This window comes from Balaenoptera acutorostrata, chromosome 11 (genome assembly GCF_949987535.1).
Source record: "Balaenoptera acutorostrata chromosome 11, mBalAcu1.1, whole genome shotgun sequence".
Classification (NCBI taxonomy): domain Eukaryota; kingdom Metazoa; phylum Chordata; class Mammalia; order Artiodactyla; family Balaenopteridae; genus Balaenoptera; species Balaenoptera acutorostrata.
In genome coordinates this window covers 29,955,087-29,973,343 of record NC_080074.1, presented here as the reverse complement: position 1 = coordinate 29,973,343, position 18,257 = coordinate 29,955,087, and the positions used below count along the sequence as shown (strand labels likewise).

Here is an 18,257-nt window from a genome sequence, read left to right as displayed (position 1 = left end):
TGTTATAAACTTAGCAGTTTAAAACTATACCCATTTTTAAACCCATAGTTTCTGTGGATCCGAAGTCCAAGGATGGCTTGACTGGGTTCTCTGCTTAGGGTCTCACAAGGCCAAAATAAAGTGAGGGCCAGGGCTGTAACCTCATGTAGTACCTGAAGTACTTGAAGTTTCTTGTATCTTTAGGACTGAGTTTCTTGTATCCTTATATGCTTGCTGACTGTCAGCTTCTCCTCAGCGTCTAGAGAATTCCTGCATTCTTGTTATGAACATAGACCCATCTATTGATATCTTGAAAGCCAGAAACAGTTTCCCCTGCATTGAGTTTCTTTCATGCTTCAAATTTTGTCCCTAACCTCAAGACACTGGTTTAAGGGGCTCATGACTTTAGGTCAGGCTGACCAAGATAATCTCCCTTTTTAAATTTCAACTGTGCCATGTAACATAACCTATTACAGGAGTGACATCCCAATATATTCATGATGTGAACAGTTACAAAGAGCGTGGACACGTCAGGGGATGGGCCACTTAGGGCACATCTTAGAATTCTACCTACCACATACATCAAAGGCCTTAAGTAGTAATCATTCCAAGTTTAGACCAAAGGGTCTACTCTATTGGCATAAGATGCCAAGTCTTCGACTTTAAAAGAAAGAAATTGGCATTTAGAAGCAGTTATCCTATAAATTTACAACTTTAGAATATGAAGTTGTCTTTTGTACAGATGAAATAAATTCTAGGCTAAATTATGCAGAACCCTACTCTTGGCATCAAGGACAAAAAACTGAAGAATCTGATCCCATCGTTCCCTGTATCTATCATTTACTACGAACTTTTTCATCAACTGGACCTTATATGGGTGTGTTATCAGTGTTCACTCAAAAAGTGTCACATAAGATCAAGAACATGTGCAACCACTGCCTTTAATTTATAAAGACGAGATAAATAAGTTTATTTGACCTTCCAGAATCTGAACTTACAAGACTGCATTCAAGAAATTCATGCCATGTTAACCAAATTCTAGAATGCATTCACATGACTGGAAGTATTGGCTTTATTTCATATTTTCCCATAGGGAATTATATGCTAGTTGTTTGTTTGTAAAGAATTTATAGTAATAAGTTATTGAGATCTGAGTTAAAGTTCTGAATTTTGTTCCTTATGTCATCTAATTTTCTTTATCATATTGATTTTGTTTGTTTTGGGATTTTTTTCCAATAGGTGGTGGGTGAGTAGTTTGGTTGATTGATTTTTGCTGTTGGAACAACTTCATAAATATCTTTAAAAAATTATGTATAGTTGATGTTTTCAAATGTGTTATAGTTTTATTATAGCACATGTATATATCTATATCTATATCTGTATCTGTATCTATATCTATCATCTACCTAAAACCAGTTTTCTGATGATGACTTCAACACAAAGGATTGTTAAATCAGGGCTGACTTGTATATTTCAGTCAACTACAAGGGATTATCAGTGGCTTTCTGGAACCCTCAGTTGTTAGGGTTTCTGAGTCTGGCTTAGCCAGTATGAAAATTAGAAATGTTTGCATGAAGTAAGGGCTAGGGTGTGTAAGGATACAATGCCACATATTCAGTACCTTACAGGAAGGTTGTTATTCCAGAATAAGCAAATACTGAGGAAAGGTTGTATAATAAATCATCTTTATATATATATACATATATATATATATACATAGATATATAAAATTAAGCTAATATATAATATGTATAATTATATATATATTATATATATATAATTAAGCTAATTAAGCTAATATGTATATATATATTAGCTTAATTTTCCTTGATGGCAGGAAGAACTTCAGACTCTCATGAGAATGTCTAGGGCCTCCTGGGCAACAAAAAGGATCCTGACAGCAAGGAATAGCTTAAAAACAGTCTGCAGATAAAATTCACGTCCTTCACAGTTTTGCCTAGGGTAGGCTTGGTCTCAAATGGTAGTCCCTCTATTATGCATGTGGTCTTCGGAAGTGAATAAATAAACCCTTGAATCCAAATTCCCCAGCCCTACTTAAAATAAAGAATTCACTATGGTACTCACCGATCCAATGAAATATTTTTTTGAAGAATGACAAATAAGTTTAAATTAAAATATTTAATTTGGTAGATAACTGCAGATATGCACTGAGTTTTTGTTTTTGTTTTTTTAATATTTCTGCAAGATGGAAAAAGGAACAGGGCAGATGAGTTAAGCACTGAAAAACTTTCTTCTTATACTCTACATTGATGCATTAGATTAGAGATACAGAGATCACATATAGCAAGATTGGTATTAATGACTATAAATTCTCAACAGAAAATCCCCTTCACATAATAGAAGCCACACAGTGAAATGAATCAAGCACTGAATGTTGATAAAGACTTAAAAACAGAGTCATAACTAAATGTTCAGAAGAAAAGTGGCCTGCTGTCAAGCCTGAAACTTTACTAAAAAGAAGGGAAGAGAAATATAGACAGAGAGAGAGAGACAGATGGCAAAAGAGAGAAAGACAGGAAAAGAATAGTGCAGGGGGAGAATACATAAAAACTACTGTACTGTGAAAATCTAATTCTTGTATTTTAGAAGGCAACATAAACAATAATGAGAATGTTTACTATCTTAAATTAAGATGTATCTAAGTCCCATACAATTTAAATACATGCTTTTGTCTAAATATTTCATTTCCCTAGTTATCAAAAGTAGTTATTCTAAGAAAATTTACACTTGAGTGACTGCCCCAAATATGTTCTGATCTTGTAAAGGTGATGTAATTTCCCTTTCGGTTTATTTGTACTTAATTAGTTTTTGTCAATGTTGTACATTCATTAGACTCCAGCATTTCAAGGTCTGCTTGTTTTCTGATTCAGAAAAATTAGTCTGTATCCTTTAGTTATGTAAAAAGCCTACCATTTAATTAGGAACATGTCATATCAGATTTAGGTAATGGTCTGTAACTTTGCCAATGCCTACATTACTACTGAGGGTAATCAGTCATTTAGGGAAGCGTATTTGCGCTTGGAATACAGTAAAGTTTCAAATCATTGTCCTTTTTCTGCATTCTTTTAGTTTTCTTCTATTACATTTTAATCTCATGTCTTTTTTCTTTACTTCAAACTTCCCAAACTTCCTTATCATTTTATGTGTACTATTTGAATTCACCTTTTCCTCATTGATTGCCTCTTCCCCTAATTTTCTCTGTTCTAACTTGATAGAAACACTTTTATTTTTCAATTTTATGAGGAAATATAAAGAAAATAAAGTGAAGTATAAAGAAAGCAAAAGAGTTTCCCAATGTTAACCTCCATCACATTGAACATGTTCTGGAGAAAAAGTTAATATGAAATTATTAAGATGGAACATCTCCACTTACAAGTAAACAAAAATCTATTTAAAGAGAAGAAACCCTAATAATTCCTCATACAATGCTTTAAAAAGTCTCCGGAGTGGGAAGAATCAGTTACCTCAGCTTGACCCATTGGTATGTTTTCATAGTTGTATAGATTATCCAGGTCTTCTAAGGTGGCGTCATAGGTTCCTGAGTCATAGTTGATGGATTCTAGAGTCGGGGCTGTCACAGCAGCATCCAAGACGACAAGTCCCAGCACGAGTCTTGCTAATGTTTTCATTTTTCAAACTTTCCTAATCATAAAATATTAAAACACATACATATTTAATTGATAATAACTTATGAATAGTTTGCACTAAATAGGAATGATAAATCACTGTCAATACTGAGAAACTCAAGCTGGTAGCTTTCTTTCCATGGCTAATTTATAAACATAGCACATGAAATTGTGTGGCTTCCGAGGACTATTGATGCCAGATACTCAAATGAATTCACAAACCTATCCACATTTTTACAGTAGATATTGGAATTATGGTGAAATTGATTTTATTTTATAGAGAAACATGGAGAAAATGGGATGCAGAAAGATGGTGGTATACTTATTCACAAAAGCCTTCACATTATCTAAGAGTTTTACCACTTACTAAGCATTAAGATTCTTTCATCAACTCTGGGATGTAGGGATGATGATGATGATGGTGATAATCACTGTTAACTGTCACACCACTTTACAAATGAGGAAACCAAGACAGAGCTGGCTAGTAATACAGCTAGGACTGTTTCTTGTACATTTAAGTCTAGGGCTTTTTCCAGACAAAATAATGAAGGTTTGGTTTTTTTTTTTTCTTCTTTGTTGCCTCTGGGTGTCATTAATACATACATAATTTAATATTTACACACATAAAATTAATATTTCATGCAATATTTTCAAAACTTGTCTTAACTAAATGGAGCAGACAAGAAAATTATTTTTTTCCTTTAGCCCTTAGTGTTTTATTTCAATCCTTAATGGCTATCTAAAGTTTAAACTCAGAATCAATAGGAATACATGTCTAAAAGTCACCATTTAGCAAGATTTCCTTAGAGGAGGATTTGCACCCACATGGGATTAGAGCAATCTTTTGTTTTGTAATTCTTTAATAAGTGCTATTCTTAGTTTCCGTGATAACATCATGCTTTTGGGAGAGTCAGTCAGGGTCTTATAAATTTTAATTATTTTAATTCTGTATGTACTCCTTTGCATACATTTTAGTTTAGAAAAAAATCTCTTATGTTTAATTTTAAACATTTAAATTAGGCCTATGAAAAGTGTTACCTAGTGATCATTCATTGAGGAAGCAAGGTATTTGTAAAATTTTTATCAAGCATGTCTAGTTTTAAAGGTTTTGTATTTTGGATACACTTCTTGGGTTTACTTTAAGAACAGTACATGTGGTGTTTGTACCTATGCACACATACAAAAAGGAATTCATGATAAATACTACTTTTAAACTTGAATGCACTGGCAGACAAACTGACCTTCAGTTACTTGAAAGAAAGTCTTTATGAAGCAGGTTTAGGCAGAAGGATATGAAATTCCTCTGAGAATAAGAAGTAGTACAAGGAGCTCCTTTTTATCCTTTCCTATGCTTTCTTCAAATAAATTTTTTATTCATACTGGATAAACTAAGCCTCTATTTTACTTGCCTTTGCAGAGGTCTTTGCAGGATCTCAGATTTGGAACAGTTTTATGCAATTATCAACGAAGTCCTACTTAATAAAACAGTGTGATTTGCAAATCTTTCAGAAACCATTCTCCCATATTCAGATGGGAAGCATTAACAGTGGCCACCACTAACCTAAAAAATATATACTTTCCTTGTACAGTTCTGGCAACTTTCATTGTTCAAAAAAATTATGCACTTGCTTATTCTTTTTCTCACTTCATACTCTATGTTTGATTATATATATCTGCATATTAGAGTTTACTTACATTTGACATATCCCCTAAAGCTATCATCAATAAGGCAGTCTGTGAACCTTAGAAATATGAAGAACACATATCCATGTGTAGTTTAAAAAAGCATGTTCCTTCCTTCGAATACTTACTTTAGTATTTAATGTAATGTCTTTGTTGAAACTTTAAACATATTGTCCGCTCTATACCATTTAATGACATTTTAATACATATACTTATATAAAAATTTAAAATATATAGCTTAAAAAGACATTGTAAATGGAAAATTATAATCATCAGTATATTTTAAACACCTGAAATCTTATCATTTTCTTCTTTTGCATAATATTTCAATCAATAACAATCAATAGTGCCTGTCAATACTGGCAAAGAACGTGTTCCATGTCAGGGCACCTGACTTAAGGAATATATTGGAAACTACTATAATTTTATTGGCATCTAATTTTATTGTCATGGCCATTAAGATCAACTATTTTTCTGTATGTTATGAATTCCTAAGCTAATTCAGAATTTTGGATTTTCCAAGAATAATATAAATATAAAAAAAGTAAAATTAAACCCAACTGATTGAATCAAAGTTCACCACAAAATATTAAAGCAAGTTGAATTATTTTTTTTAAAGGTTATTATAGTAGGGAAAAAAGTGTATAACCTGAGAAGAAAGCAAGTGTAAACACTTACCTTCGGCTCCTACTGGGTGAAATGGCACACGGTGACTGAGGACGCAGAGCCAGTGGTGTTTGCCCCTGACCAATAGTTGTGAATTCTGGTCTGTGGGAGGTGGAATTTATAATACTCAATTTTCTGTTTGGAAAAGCTAACCGTGGGAAATGCTTCTCAGTCTCTAAAAACTCCAAATTATTTTATAATCACTCAAATTAAGCAGTAGAATCCAAACTACAGAGTATATGAAGCTCTTGAAATTATGTTAAAGGAGGTATAATTGCAAATGTGTCACCTTAAAGATTTTAAATGGAAAAAGTTGGTTTTAACATATCTCATCTATAACCAATTCACCAATTAAGACATTAATGTAAACAGTGATACTATAGATGGATATTTCAGAAATGTTCTAATAAGAAATAATTTTCCCAAACCTTGCATATCTTGAATTGTTTTCTTCAATTTTCACTAATGTTAACTGAAGTTTAGTAAATCTTGCAAAAACCTTACCTGTATAACGTTGGGTAAGTAAAAGCAAAAAATAAAACAAAACAAAACAATTATTTTGATTGCTTGGAATGCTTTGAGAGCAATCAAACCATGAACCTCTTGCATGAATATTTATAAAAAATTATGCCCAGAAATAATGCATAAATATGATCTGAGTGTTTTGAAAAGAAGGCTCCTTTTCTTCTCTTTTATCTATCAGAGCCAAACAAATCAAATTACATTAAAAAAAATTTTCTCCCAGAGTACAAGATTTGTTTTAGGCTTTTGGTACCTGACATGGTTTGTGAAACTGAGTTTTATTACAGGTATGGAGAGAAAGTATATTTGTATTAAATCTCTGTTCTTCACTTCCACTCACACTGCAAAAGTTCTAGAGAAAGATAAAACTTGCATTTTGTATTCTGGTATGCGTTATGTAAATCTAGCTCTCACCTGTGTATCAGGAATCTTTCCTTGTGACCAGAGGTGAATAGCTTTACGTACTAGACTTTGGAAATAGGTTTGGTCCTGGACAAACTGATGGAGGAGATGGCGTGTCTTCAGAACTCTCTTCCCCTTTCTGCTTCCCTCCCATCTTTCCTCCCTCAGACTGCTTTGCCCGTCTGTTCAGGGCACTCTCAGTCATTACTCCCATCATCTATACCTGCTTCCAAATAATTTGTTCTCAGTGTGAATTATTTTTCTTGGGACCAGCTTTACTTGTAATGGAAGCAGTGATACAAGGTAAAGTATGAAATCTACCAAGACCTCTCAAGCAGTAGAGAGGCCATCTTGGAGGCAGTGATTTCCTCCTGGCAGTCCTGCCTGCTGACAGTCTTACCACATCATGTAGAGGCCGCTTTCAGAAGCATTTCTGGAAAGAGACCTGAATCTGAATTCCTACCCTGGCTCTGTTCAGCAGCAATGTCCCACACTGTGTGTTAGATGATTTTATATGTTGTTAATTTTTTTAACACATTCTCAATCAGAGTGATCATCACTCTTTACAGAGGTTAAATTATCCAGTGTCACATGTGACACAAACAAAGAGAAAATCAATTGGGACAAGTTCCCGGATGTTACTGGGCCCATCTAAGGGATATCGGTGAACGTAAAAAGGCAGATATCTCTCAGTTACTTAGATTCGAAAGCTGCTTACCTGCCACTAGTTTTTCAGCTCTTTCAAATGCTTTAGAATAAAAATAGATGAATAAAATATCCATGAAAATATCTAATATTTCTTCCTCTTCCTGCATTATTTAATCTAGTACTTTGCACACATTGTCAGGTGACGGTGAGGTGGGATCTACCTAGTTCCTTGCTTTCTGGAAGGCTCTGGCTGACTTTGTAAGACTATTTCCAGAAATAACATTTGCACACTATCCTTTAACTATTGGTGTTTAAGTGATGTCTTCTATAGGCCTCAGAACACTCTGCACAAATGCAGTTTTTTCATGATAATTTAATAACCAAATTACTTGTCTTATATATAGAAGTAATACTATATACAGAATTAACATTAGATTAAGACAAGTACGAGTCTTAATATAGAATTGAAAGCAGAAATGATCATTTGTCAGTATTCTCTTCTTCCAAATTCTCTTTCCTTATAAAAATGGAGATTGTCATACTGAGTGAAGTAAGTCAGACACAGAAAGACAAATATCATATGATATCGCTTATATGTGGAATCTAAAAAAACAAAAAGGGTACAAATAAACTTATTTACAAAACAGAAGTAGAGTCACAGATGTAGAAAACAAACTTATGGTTAGCAGGGGATAAGGGGGAAGGGGAGGGATAAATTGAGAGATCGGGACTGACATATACACACTACTATATATAAAATAGATAACTGATAGGAACTTGCTGTATAGCATAGGGAACGCTACTCATTACTCTGCAATGGCCTATATGGGAAAAGAATCTAAAAAAAAAAAAAAGTTTGGATATATGTGTAGGTATAACTGATTCACTTTGTTGTACACCTGAAACTAACACAACTTTGTAAATCAACTATACTCCAATAAAAATTTTTTTAAAAAATGGACAATTTAAAAAATAATTTCTCTTATTCTTATTTGGACTCTCTCCAATATTTCAAAATCTGTTTTGAACGGTGGGAGCTCAAATTTGTAACCACCTCATGAGGCTCTAATCTCCGTTGAACAGTGAGGGAGGATTAATTACCAGTTCTAGCCTTTCATATCCCTGGTAAATGTCTTCTAGTTTCATGATAATTTTCTTAATAGAGCCTGAACTTTGTTATCAGACACCCTCGGGAGATCAGTTATTATGACTAGTTGTATTATCTAGTAACAGAGGCCTTATGCCTTTATCCCTTTAAGTCCCCAAACATTTTACAAATCCTTTTGGCTACAACTCTCTACAAAATTAATTAAATGCCATCCTACTTGCTGAGACAGAATTAATTTTAAACAGAATGCTCTTCTGCTAATGAGTGCCTTCTCTCTGTTCTGTAACAGTGATGAGCAGAGAGGAGCAGTCACTCTGAGGACAGCCCACTGCGCTCTGCCCTTGTCCCCAGCCCCCAAAGGCCATATCAGTAAGACCTGCAGGACGGTATAGATATCCCACTCCACTGATTATAAGTAATAAAACCATTGCCTGAAATGATTAGCTACCCCACTATGAAGAATTCCCTTGTTGCCTCAGACACCTAATTATCAGCAGAAGTCCAAAGCTCCAAGTCTTCCAGCATCACCATAAACTCACATACGATGTGCTGCTTGTATTCCCTAATCTTACCCAGTCTCCTCTTCCAGAAACTTTCAAGCCTGATCCGCAACCCAGAAACTCTCCTTTGTCCTCAGTTTCTCTTGGAAAATTTCCCTTTGCTTTTCTTAATCTTAAAAGTATCTGGCTGTCTCCTGACAAAGGTTTTGCACTGCAGTCCTTTAAAGTAGTGGCTGTGTTTTCTTCTTCACTCACATAACTCAAAGAACACTTTACTGTTCCTTGCTCTACATTTTCTCTTCCAAACAATTTCTTCGTTTTACTCTTTCAAAAAACTCCATCCATCCTGAAACTCATGACATCTGGTTTAATTACCTACAACCTCTTCCCTGTCCTCAACTGCTGGACCTCCTAGTCGAGCCTCTCCTTGTCAATGACTTTTGCTCCTGGCTCACTCATACTCTCTACTGATACCTGGTCATCATGTCCGGTGACGTGCTTCCATGTGCATAATCCACGTACCGTGGTGGCCTAGGAGTTGCCTTATCTCCTGATGTGTAGTAAAGTTACCCACTATTATTGTCATACCCTCCAGCTTATTATCACCAGGCATTATGTAACCCTACTACTGGGGTATTGTTATCATTTTTCCTTTCGCCTCATGAGAACTTCATTCCACAGACTCCATCTCTTTTTCACTATTTATTAAATCTCCTATCTTCAGATCCTTCCTTAACTTTAGTTTTGATGGACCATTATCATAATTACTCCTTTTCAAGCACTTTCTGCTTTCCTTCTTTTTTTCCTTTTATCATACTCATTTATGAAGACTTAAATTTTGGTTGAACACAACACCCAACTCTCTTCTCTCCTGCATCTGAGCAGCTGTATATTCCTAGTAAAAATCATGTACAACAATTGGTGTTACTTTAAATTCTCAAAGATAAGCGTCAACCCTAGCCAGCAGATCTGCTGTGTTTCTGATGTTGATTCCCTTTCCAACACTCTAAGATGACTACATTATAACATTTTGTTTGTCCTTAAAGTCTTATATTCCTTTTCTCCTCACGGAACATCAACAGAGTGATGGTAGAAGTCATCAGAGAAGTGTTCAATTAACTTTCCACTATAAAATCCACCTGCACTTGTATGTGTCTTCTTTGTTTTCCCTTCTGTGACAGTGCAAGAATTTAAAAGTAAATTCCCCCAATTATGCCCAGGATCTAATTCCCTTTCCTCTTCTCAAGGTCTACACTTCTTTAATTATCTCCTCCCCCTCAGTATCTCCCCTCCTTACTAGGTCAATTCTATGTACAGACGTACATGGTCTGTGCACAGTCAGGCAGGCATTCTACGTAACACAAGTGAACTGAATGAAAATACAAAAATGGGTACAGTAGTAGCTGTGAGAACACATGCCATTTCTAAAATAAAATTCAAAATCAAATTATTTTAAAACACTCCAGAGTCCAAAAATGTATCTACAGACTTGAGTCATCCTATAAATTCTTCAATTACGACTTCAGATATTATGTCTTATCTTTAAAAAATAATGTCTCTTAGACTCCACATTTTCCTCCTCCTACTATCCCATTTTATGACCCCTTTTACGGAAAAAATTCTCAAAAAATGTGGTATGCATTTGCTATTTCTTCTTGCTCTGTTCCCATTCACTCTTCATTGTACTGCAGTTTGGGGTTCTGTATGGGTAATTTTCTGGCTTTGCCTTTACTGCTGTCCTGGCAGCCCACCTTGGTTTCCATACCTCATTGGCTATACCTTCTCAATTGCTTTCTCAGCCGTCTCTTTCTCTACCGGGCCTATAAATGTTGGAGTACCTCAGGTTTTAGTCTTTGGGTGACTTCATCTGTTTCCACTCTAAAATTACAACAAAAACAAAAGTAATTTTAATAATAACTACCATTTCGAATGCTCACTATGTGCCTGGCATTTTTTATCATCCTCACTTATTGGAGAGGTAACCAAGGTCCAGGGATATTAAATGACTTCAGCTAGTAAGAGGCAGAGCCAAAATCAGAGCTGAAGCCATCTGGCAGCAAAGCCCAAGTTCTTAACCACAACACTGAACCACCGCCTTATGTTTAAATTTCCCAGCATTACATCTCCAGTCTGCACAGTTCACTCTGAGCTGCTGACTCTTTTATGCCATTGACTACTTAGAACTTGACATCTTCACTTGGATGTCTAATTGGAAAATCACAATATGCCTAAAATAATGACCTTTGGATCCCCCCTAAACTGTGTTCCTCTACTCTGCATCTTATTAAATGATATCACATCTCTCTAGTTGACTCCAGCCCAAAGCTTACAATTATTGTAGATTTCTTCCATTTCCTTAATGTGTCTCTCCCATCCAATCTATCGAAGAGATCAGTTCTACTTAAAATATATTTTATTCCACCATCCTCTCTCCCATGGACTACCAAAAAAGCATACTTCTGGGTCTCCTTGCTTCCTCTTTTGTGTTTCTATCATTTACTCTCCAAAGACCAGCAAGAGGTCATTTAAAACGTAAATACATAAAACTCCATGTTTTTTCATTGAAAACATTCAGTAGCTTTATATTTCTCTTTGAACAAAATCTAAACTCCTGAGCCATGTCCTGGAAAGCTCCCCATCAGCTGGGGCCTACCTACTTCTCTAAGCTTAGATCAAACACCTCTCCCTCAGTCACTCTGCTGCAGTCATAGGGATGACCTTTCTCTTCTTGAATCACGCCCAATCATTGTTTCTTCCAAGTATTGCACTTAATATCGTTGCCCCTCATTTTAGAATGACTGGCTCACTTTTTAAATAGTTTACATTTCTGCATAAATGTCACTTCAAAGGGCCTTTCCCTGTCCCCCTCACCATCGGAACAGACCCACTTCCTTCATGGGGAAAGAAGGTGATCCCTTACCACAGTTGTTTTTCATAGCACTTGCTACAACCTGTTATTATATTTTTCTGTTCTTATATATGTCTCTCTCAGGTGAATACAAACTCCACAGTGCATTATCTTTACTGGTTGTATTCACAGTTGCATCCTTAATGTCTAAAGTAGTCCTTGGCCCACAATTTTTGCGCAGTGTTTTTTGAATGAATCAATCAATTAATGATTGACTGTATGAATCAAGTGCAAAGTAATTCAAAATAATAAACAATCACTTAATAAACTGTAATGATTTCCCTGGGCTATTCTAAGATATATAGGATTACTTCCACTTATGATAACTGGTTCTTGGTTAACATGCTAAATTCATTTCTTTCTCTGTTTTTTTTTTTTTTTAATTGCATTTTTCTGTTCTAGCTAACTGCCAATCTGTCTGGTTGGTGACACTTTTCAAGCCGTTGCTCATGGGCCTCATGCAGCAAGGCTTTATGTTTATTTGCTAAAGCCTTTCTTGTGTTACATACGAAGATATATAGTACAGACTTTTGATGAGAATCTGAGAGAGTTCCATACCACTTAGGACTGCTGGATAGAAGTATAGACAACTCCAAATCAAACTGACTTAGAAAAAAAGGTAATTAGGGACTTCCCTGGTGGCACAGTGTTTAAGAATCCGCCTGCCAGTGAAGGGGACACGGTTCAAGCGCTGGTCTGGGAAGATCCCACATGCCACGGAGCAACTAAGCCGCGTGCCACAACTACTAAAGCCTGTGCGTCTAGAGCTGTGCTCTGCAACAGGAGAAGCCACCGCAATGAGAAGCCCACGCACCGCAGCACAGAGTAGCCCCTGCTCGCCGCAACTAGAGAAAGCCTGCGAGCAGCAATGAAGACAGAAAGCAGCCAAAAATAAATAAATAAATAAATTTATTTAAAAAAAAAGAAAAAAGGTAATTGACCCAAGTAACTGAAAAGTACAAGTTTCTCTCTTTCCAGAGAACTTCCTTTTGGTTGATGTCATAATTGGTGGTCTTCCACATGGAGGTGTTGGCTACATCTGCTCCATATCTTATATCTTTTTAGGTGAAAATCAAATGAGAAAGTGGCAATTTTTTATTCTCATAACCGAAGAAAATATTTCCATTTGTGCTGTTGATTCTGATCAACTCATAGGCTCATCAATTAAAAAACAAACACCAAAAAAATAACAATAGATTTGGGAGAATTTGGTGTCTATTTGGTTGAATCTGTACCTCATTTGGGGCTCTGCTTAAATGTTACCTTTCAGTTACTCCTTTCCTGACCACTCCATCTAAAAGAGCACCAAATTCTTCATAACACTTACAGCTATATGACAATGCATACATTATTTATTTATTTTCTCCACCAGAATGGTATCTCCACAAAACATGGTTTATCTGTTATGTTTATTGCTGTACTTCTAGTACATTGCACATATTAGGCATTCAATAAATATTTGTTGAATAAATCAATGAACTGACTTGGACCTTTGGCCAAATGCTTTCTCCTTGAGCTTGCAACAGACTGAAAAGGGAGTGAAGAGTAGTTCTCAGGAAAAACTAGTGAAAGAAGGGTGAATTAGTCATGAGTCGCAAAGTCTTTTAACTTTTGTGCATGGACTTTCTGAAAACTATTTTGGCTGTTTCTTTTGCTAAATTTCTGATTCTTATCTGTCTTGCACATGAATTGGATGTAAGATATATACAAATCATTGATGATCAAGATGTTATGGTAGTATCATTAAATCTCTGCTTCATGCATAGTTTATGGTATACTATATTTTCCTTGTCATTTTCACATTACTCATGCTTAATCAGTAAAAATTAAAATAACAATTTTAGATACTGTTAATGCTTATTTTATCATAATTGAGACTCTGAATTGTTACATTTTACTTGTCTTTTTTATGTTGAATTTTTATAAAAAGCTTATTATTTTGGTAGAAATTATACATATTCATCATTATGAAAATTCAAGGACTATAATTAAGTTTTGAGAAAAAGGCAAAATAATCATCCACATGCTTACCACCCAAAATGTTACTATCTCTGCATATTTACAGATAAAAAGGGATGAAAGAGGTAGGTGTAAATAATATTACAAGATATAATACTATGATATAATATATTTTATTTAAAATATTTTACTTATATTTAATATGAGAAAAATTTACTGAACTTTAAGGAATTGGTAAAAGTTTGATAGACATTTTATCCAGAAAATATCCAAAATTATCCATTTAAAGATTAAAAATTATGAAAGTTATTGGGTTAAATCTTCTAAAAATATTTCTAGTTTATATGCACTCGTTTACTTTCCAATTTTGTTATATTTTACTTAACAGAGATTGATAATTTTTCTTTTTGTCTGAATACACGTTTGCTTGCTTTAGCTAACATATTTTGAGGGGTTCTAATGTCTCCTTCACTTTTATTTACATATTATAACACATTTAATCTTCACAATGGTCTCCTGAAATCTTTCTTATTATTAATTTGCCCAAGATTATACACCTAAAATGCATCAGAGTTGAAACTATAATATAAGAATCTGGATCCAGACCAATTATTTGTCCCATTATACAATTATGTGTCTTATGTTTGACTTTAGATATATACACAATAGTATTTAATACCAATGACCTATTCTTTTTTTTTTCACATCTGCTTTAGTTTTGAATGTACAATTTTGATACAACTCTTTTTAAGCTATATTCCTTTCCATCCCTTATGTGCTATGTTCCCTGAGTCCTTGTGTTTTTTAAAATGTCTGTGAACTTTTTACTCTAAGGACAAATAGTTTGGTGGGATATTCTTAGGTAACATTTTTCTTAGAACATTGAGACATTGTCTTCTTGCACTAAAGGTTGCAGTGGAAAAGTCTGAAACCAGCCTAATTATTTTCCACTGCTTAGGTCACTTACTTTTCGTCTCTGGAGGCTCACAAGATGTCTTCTAAACTTTGAACCTTGTAACATCACAAATGATGGTTTGCCCTTTACAGTTTCATATCAATCTTTCCAGAAGAAGAAGGTCCATTTTTCACTTGCAGGTTAACTACTATTGTTAATTTCAGGACAAATCTCTTCTTGCGTACCTTTGAATTTTTATTTCTGTTTAATTCACTGTAATCATTTTTCTGGAATAATAATTATGTTGTATTGAAACTCATTTTGCTTTGTTCCATCACCATCATTTTTCACTCAGTCAATTTGTTTATTATTTCACTCTTTTTGTATATTTTCTTAACTCTGCCTCTGTTCTACAGATTTTAGTAAATATTTAAAAGTATGCCCAAAGGAAACTTAACAACACCCTCCGTAGGAAGGTACTCTACCCTACCTGACTTGAGAAAAGGGCAATCAAACAAATCCAGGCCCTGCTAGACTTGTCTCTCATAAAGAATGAGAAAAAAAGGCTAAGGAATGTTCTAAAGATCACATCCCAGGGACTATTAAAAATCTGATATTTAATTATAAGAATATAGAATTCTTACCCTTCCCAGCACCTTACTGCCACACCAACAGGGCATCAATATAAAAACAGATTACAAGTGAGAGTCACAGACTCTATTTAAGAAGTTCCAAGGGAAACCCAAAGGCAACAGGAGGAAAACAGTCTGACAAGGAAACTAGAGAAAATTGAAGCTTCTGGCGCCTACAGTTATGTCAAACTTTAAACACAACCCAACTCTTAGCCAGATTAACATAAAGCCTCACACTAAAAGCTTAATTACCTCAGTGCCTATTAACCAATCCATCGTGTCCAGATTTCAACAAAAAATTACAAGGCATTCTAAAGACAAAACAAACAAACAGTCTGAAGAGACAAAGCAAACAAAGTAACAACACAACTAAGATATGGCATGAATTTTGAAATTATCAGATAGAGAATTTAACACAATTATGTTTAAGATGTTAAAGACTCTATTGGAAAAAGTAGACAACTTTCAAGAACAGATGGGTAATGTAAGCAGAGGGATAGAAACTCTAAGAAAGTCAAAAGGAAATTCTGGAAATCACAGACACTGTAATAGAAATGAAGAATGCTTTTGATGGCCTCATCAGTAGACTAAACATGGCAAAGGAAATAATAAGTGAGCCTGAAGATATGCCAATAGAAACTGCCAAAAGTGAAATGCAAAAAGTAAAAAAAAAGAAAAAAAAATTAAAGAAATGGAATATCCAAGAAATGTGGCAAAATGACAAAACGTGTACCATGTGTATAATAGAAATGTGAGAAAGAAAAGGACGACGGGCAGGAGCAGAAGAAATATTTGAAGTACTAATAATAGAATTTTCCAAAATTATTTATAGACACCAAAGTATAGATTCAGAAAACTTAGAGAACAACAAGCAGGATAAATACCAAAACAGCTACACCTAGGCATATCATATGCAAACACCAGAAAACCAAAAACAAAGAGGAAATCTTGAAAAAATTATTATGTGGTAGAGGAAACTTATCTTTAGAGGAATAAGAATAATAATTGCATTGGACTTCTAGTCAGAAACAATGCAAGCAAGAAGAGAATGGAGTGAAATGTTTAAAGTGTTGAGGGGGAAAAAACTCCCAAATCCTAATGTATTATGTATTCGTTTAACATACTTTCAAAAGTGAAGGAGAAATACTCTTAGACAAATGTAAACTGAGGAAATCTGTTGCCAGCAGATCTTCCTTGCAAGAAATGTTAAAAGAAGTCTAGAGAGAAGAATGATATAGGTCAGAAACTTAGATCTACATCAAGAAAGGAAGAGCATAAGGGAAGGAATAAATGATGATAAAATAAAACCTTTTCTCTTATTCTTAATTTAATAATTGTTTAAATAATCATAGCAATAATGTTTTAGGTGATTATAGCATATGGACAAATAAATAACAGCAATGTTATAAAGGATGGAAGGAAGAGGTTGGGAATACTCTGTTTATAGCAGTTTTATTTATGATCACCAAAAACTAGACGGAATCAAGGTATCCTTCAAAGGTGAATGAATATACAGTGGTATGTCCACACAATGGAGCATTCCTAAAAGAGTTTTTTTAAATGAGCTATCAAACCATAAAACAACTTGTAAGAAATTTGAATACATGTTACTAAGTGAAAGAAGCCAATCTTAAAAGTCTACATATTGTATGATTCCAACCATATGACATTCTGGAAAAGGGAAACTATGGAGACAGTAAAAAGATCTGTGGTTGCCAGGGGTGTAGAGGGAGTGAGTAGGGATTAAGAGGTGAGGCAGAGTGAATTATTAGGGCAGAGAAACTAATCTGTATGATACTGTAATGGTAGATACCTGACATTATGCATTTGTCAAAACCTATAGCACTGTACATCACAAGTGGCAAACCTTAATATAAACTATGGAATTTAGTTAATAATAATGTATTAATATTGGTTCATTTATTATAACAAATGTTCCACATTAACACAAGATATTAATAATAGAGGAAATGTGTGCAGGGGATGGGAGAGAGTAACATGAAAATCTCTGTACCATCTGTTCAATTTTTCTGTAAATCCAAAACTGTTCTAAAAATATTAAATATCCAGTCTTTCCATTTCACACCAATAAAAAGATTAATATATTAATGTACTCCCTAATTTGCCTTATTTTTTATGTGCCTATTATATATCAGGCACAGTACTTGGGGTATATGGCTTTACAGAATTCTCCTAATGTAGAAAGAACCTAGACTAAATATACATATTATACCAGATTAAAGATTGACCACGTTTCATAATGAGGTGAATATTATTATGGGTACTACCTCTCCCACTGTTGCTACTTTAATTATGGATGTGTTCCTACATTAATCTTCAGGGATAACCCACACACTGTGTACATTATATACCTATTTGAGAAATTTTGTCTCCTTTAGCAAATATTTGCTAAAGGAAAACATTTGAAATCAAAAGAGGCTTTTATCAGAGCAGGAAACTGTATCACACAGTACATTTATGATGTTCTTACTAGAAAATATTTTCTGACGTCTAACTTTTAAGGTCTGCACAGCCATATAAATGCCAGCAATCTTAACACTTCATTCCCAAGTTTTCTAAGTCTGATGTTTGTTGGCTCTGTTACAATTAATATCTAGTATTCTCTTGGCTGAAGTTACTTTGTGTTGTCTAACTTGGTTAAATCACTTCTTCTGGATTGAATAAGTTAATTCATGTACTTGTTTACA

At 34.4% G+C, this 18,257-nt stretch overlaps 1 protein-coding gene across 1 annotated transcript in view; it reads right to left on the bottom strand.

The window, feature by feature from the left end:
• The window catches only part of EPYC (epiphycan), a 34,503-nt gene extending 30,874 nt beyond the window's left edge, over window positions 1-3,629 (bottom strand). Inside the window, exon 1 of the mRNA XM_007165906.1 lies at window positions 3,465-3,629. Within this exon, the coding sequence (XP_007165968.1) occupies window positions 3,465-3,629 (165 nt within the window). The remainder of the gene's footprint in view (window positions 1-3,464) is intronic.
• Window positions 3,630-18,257: the final 14,628 nt, after the last annotated feature.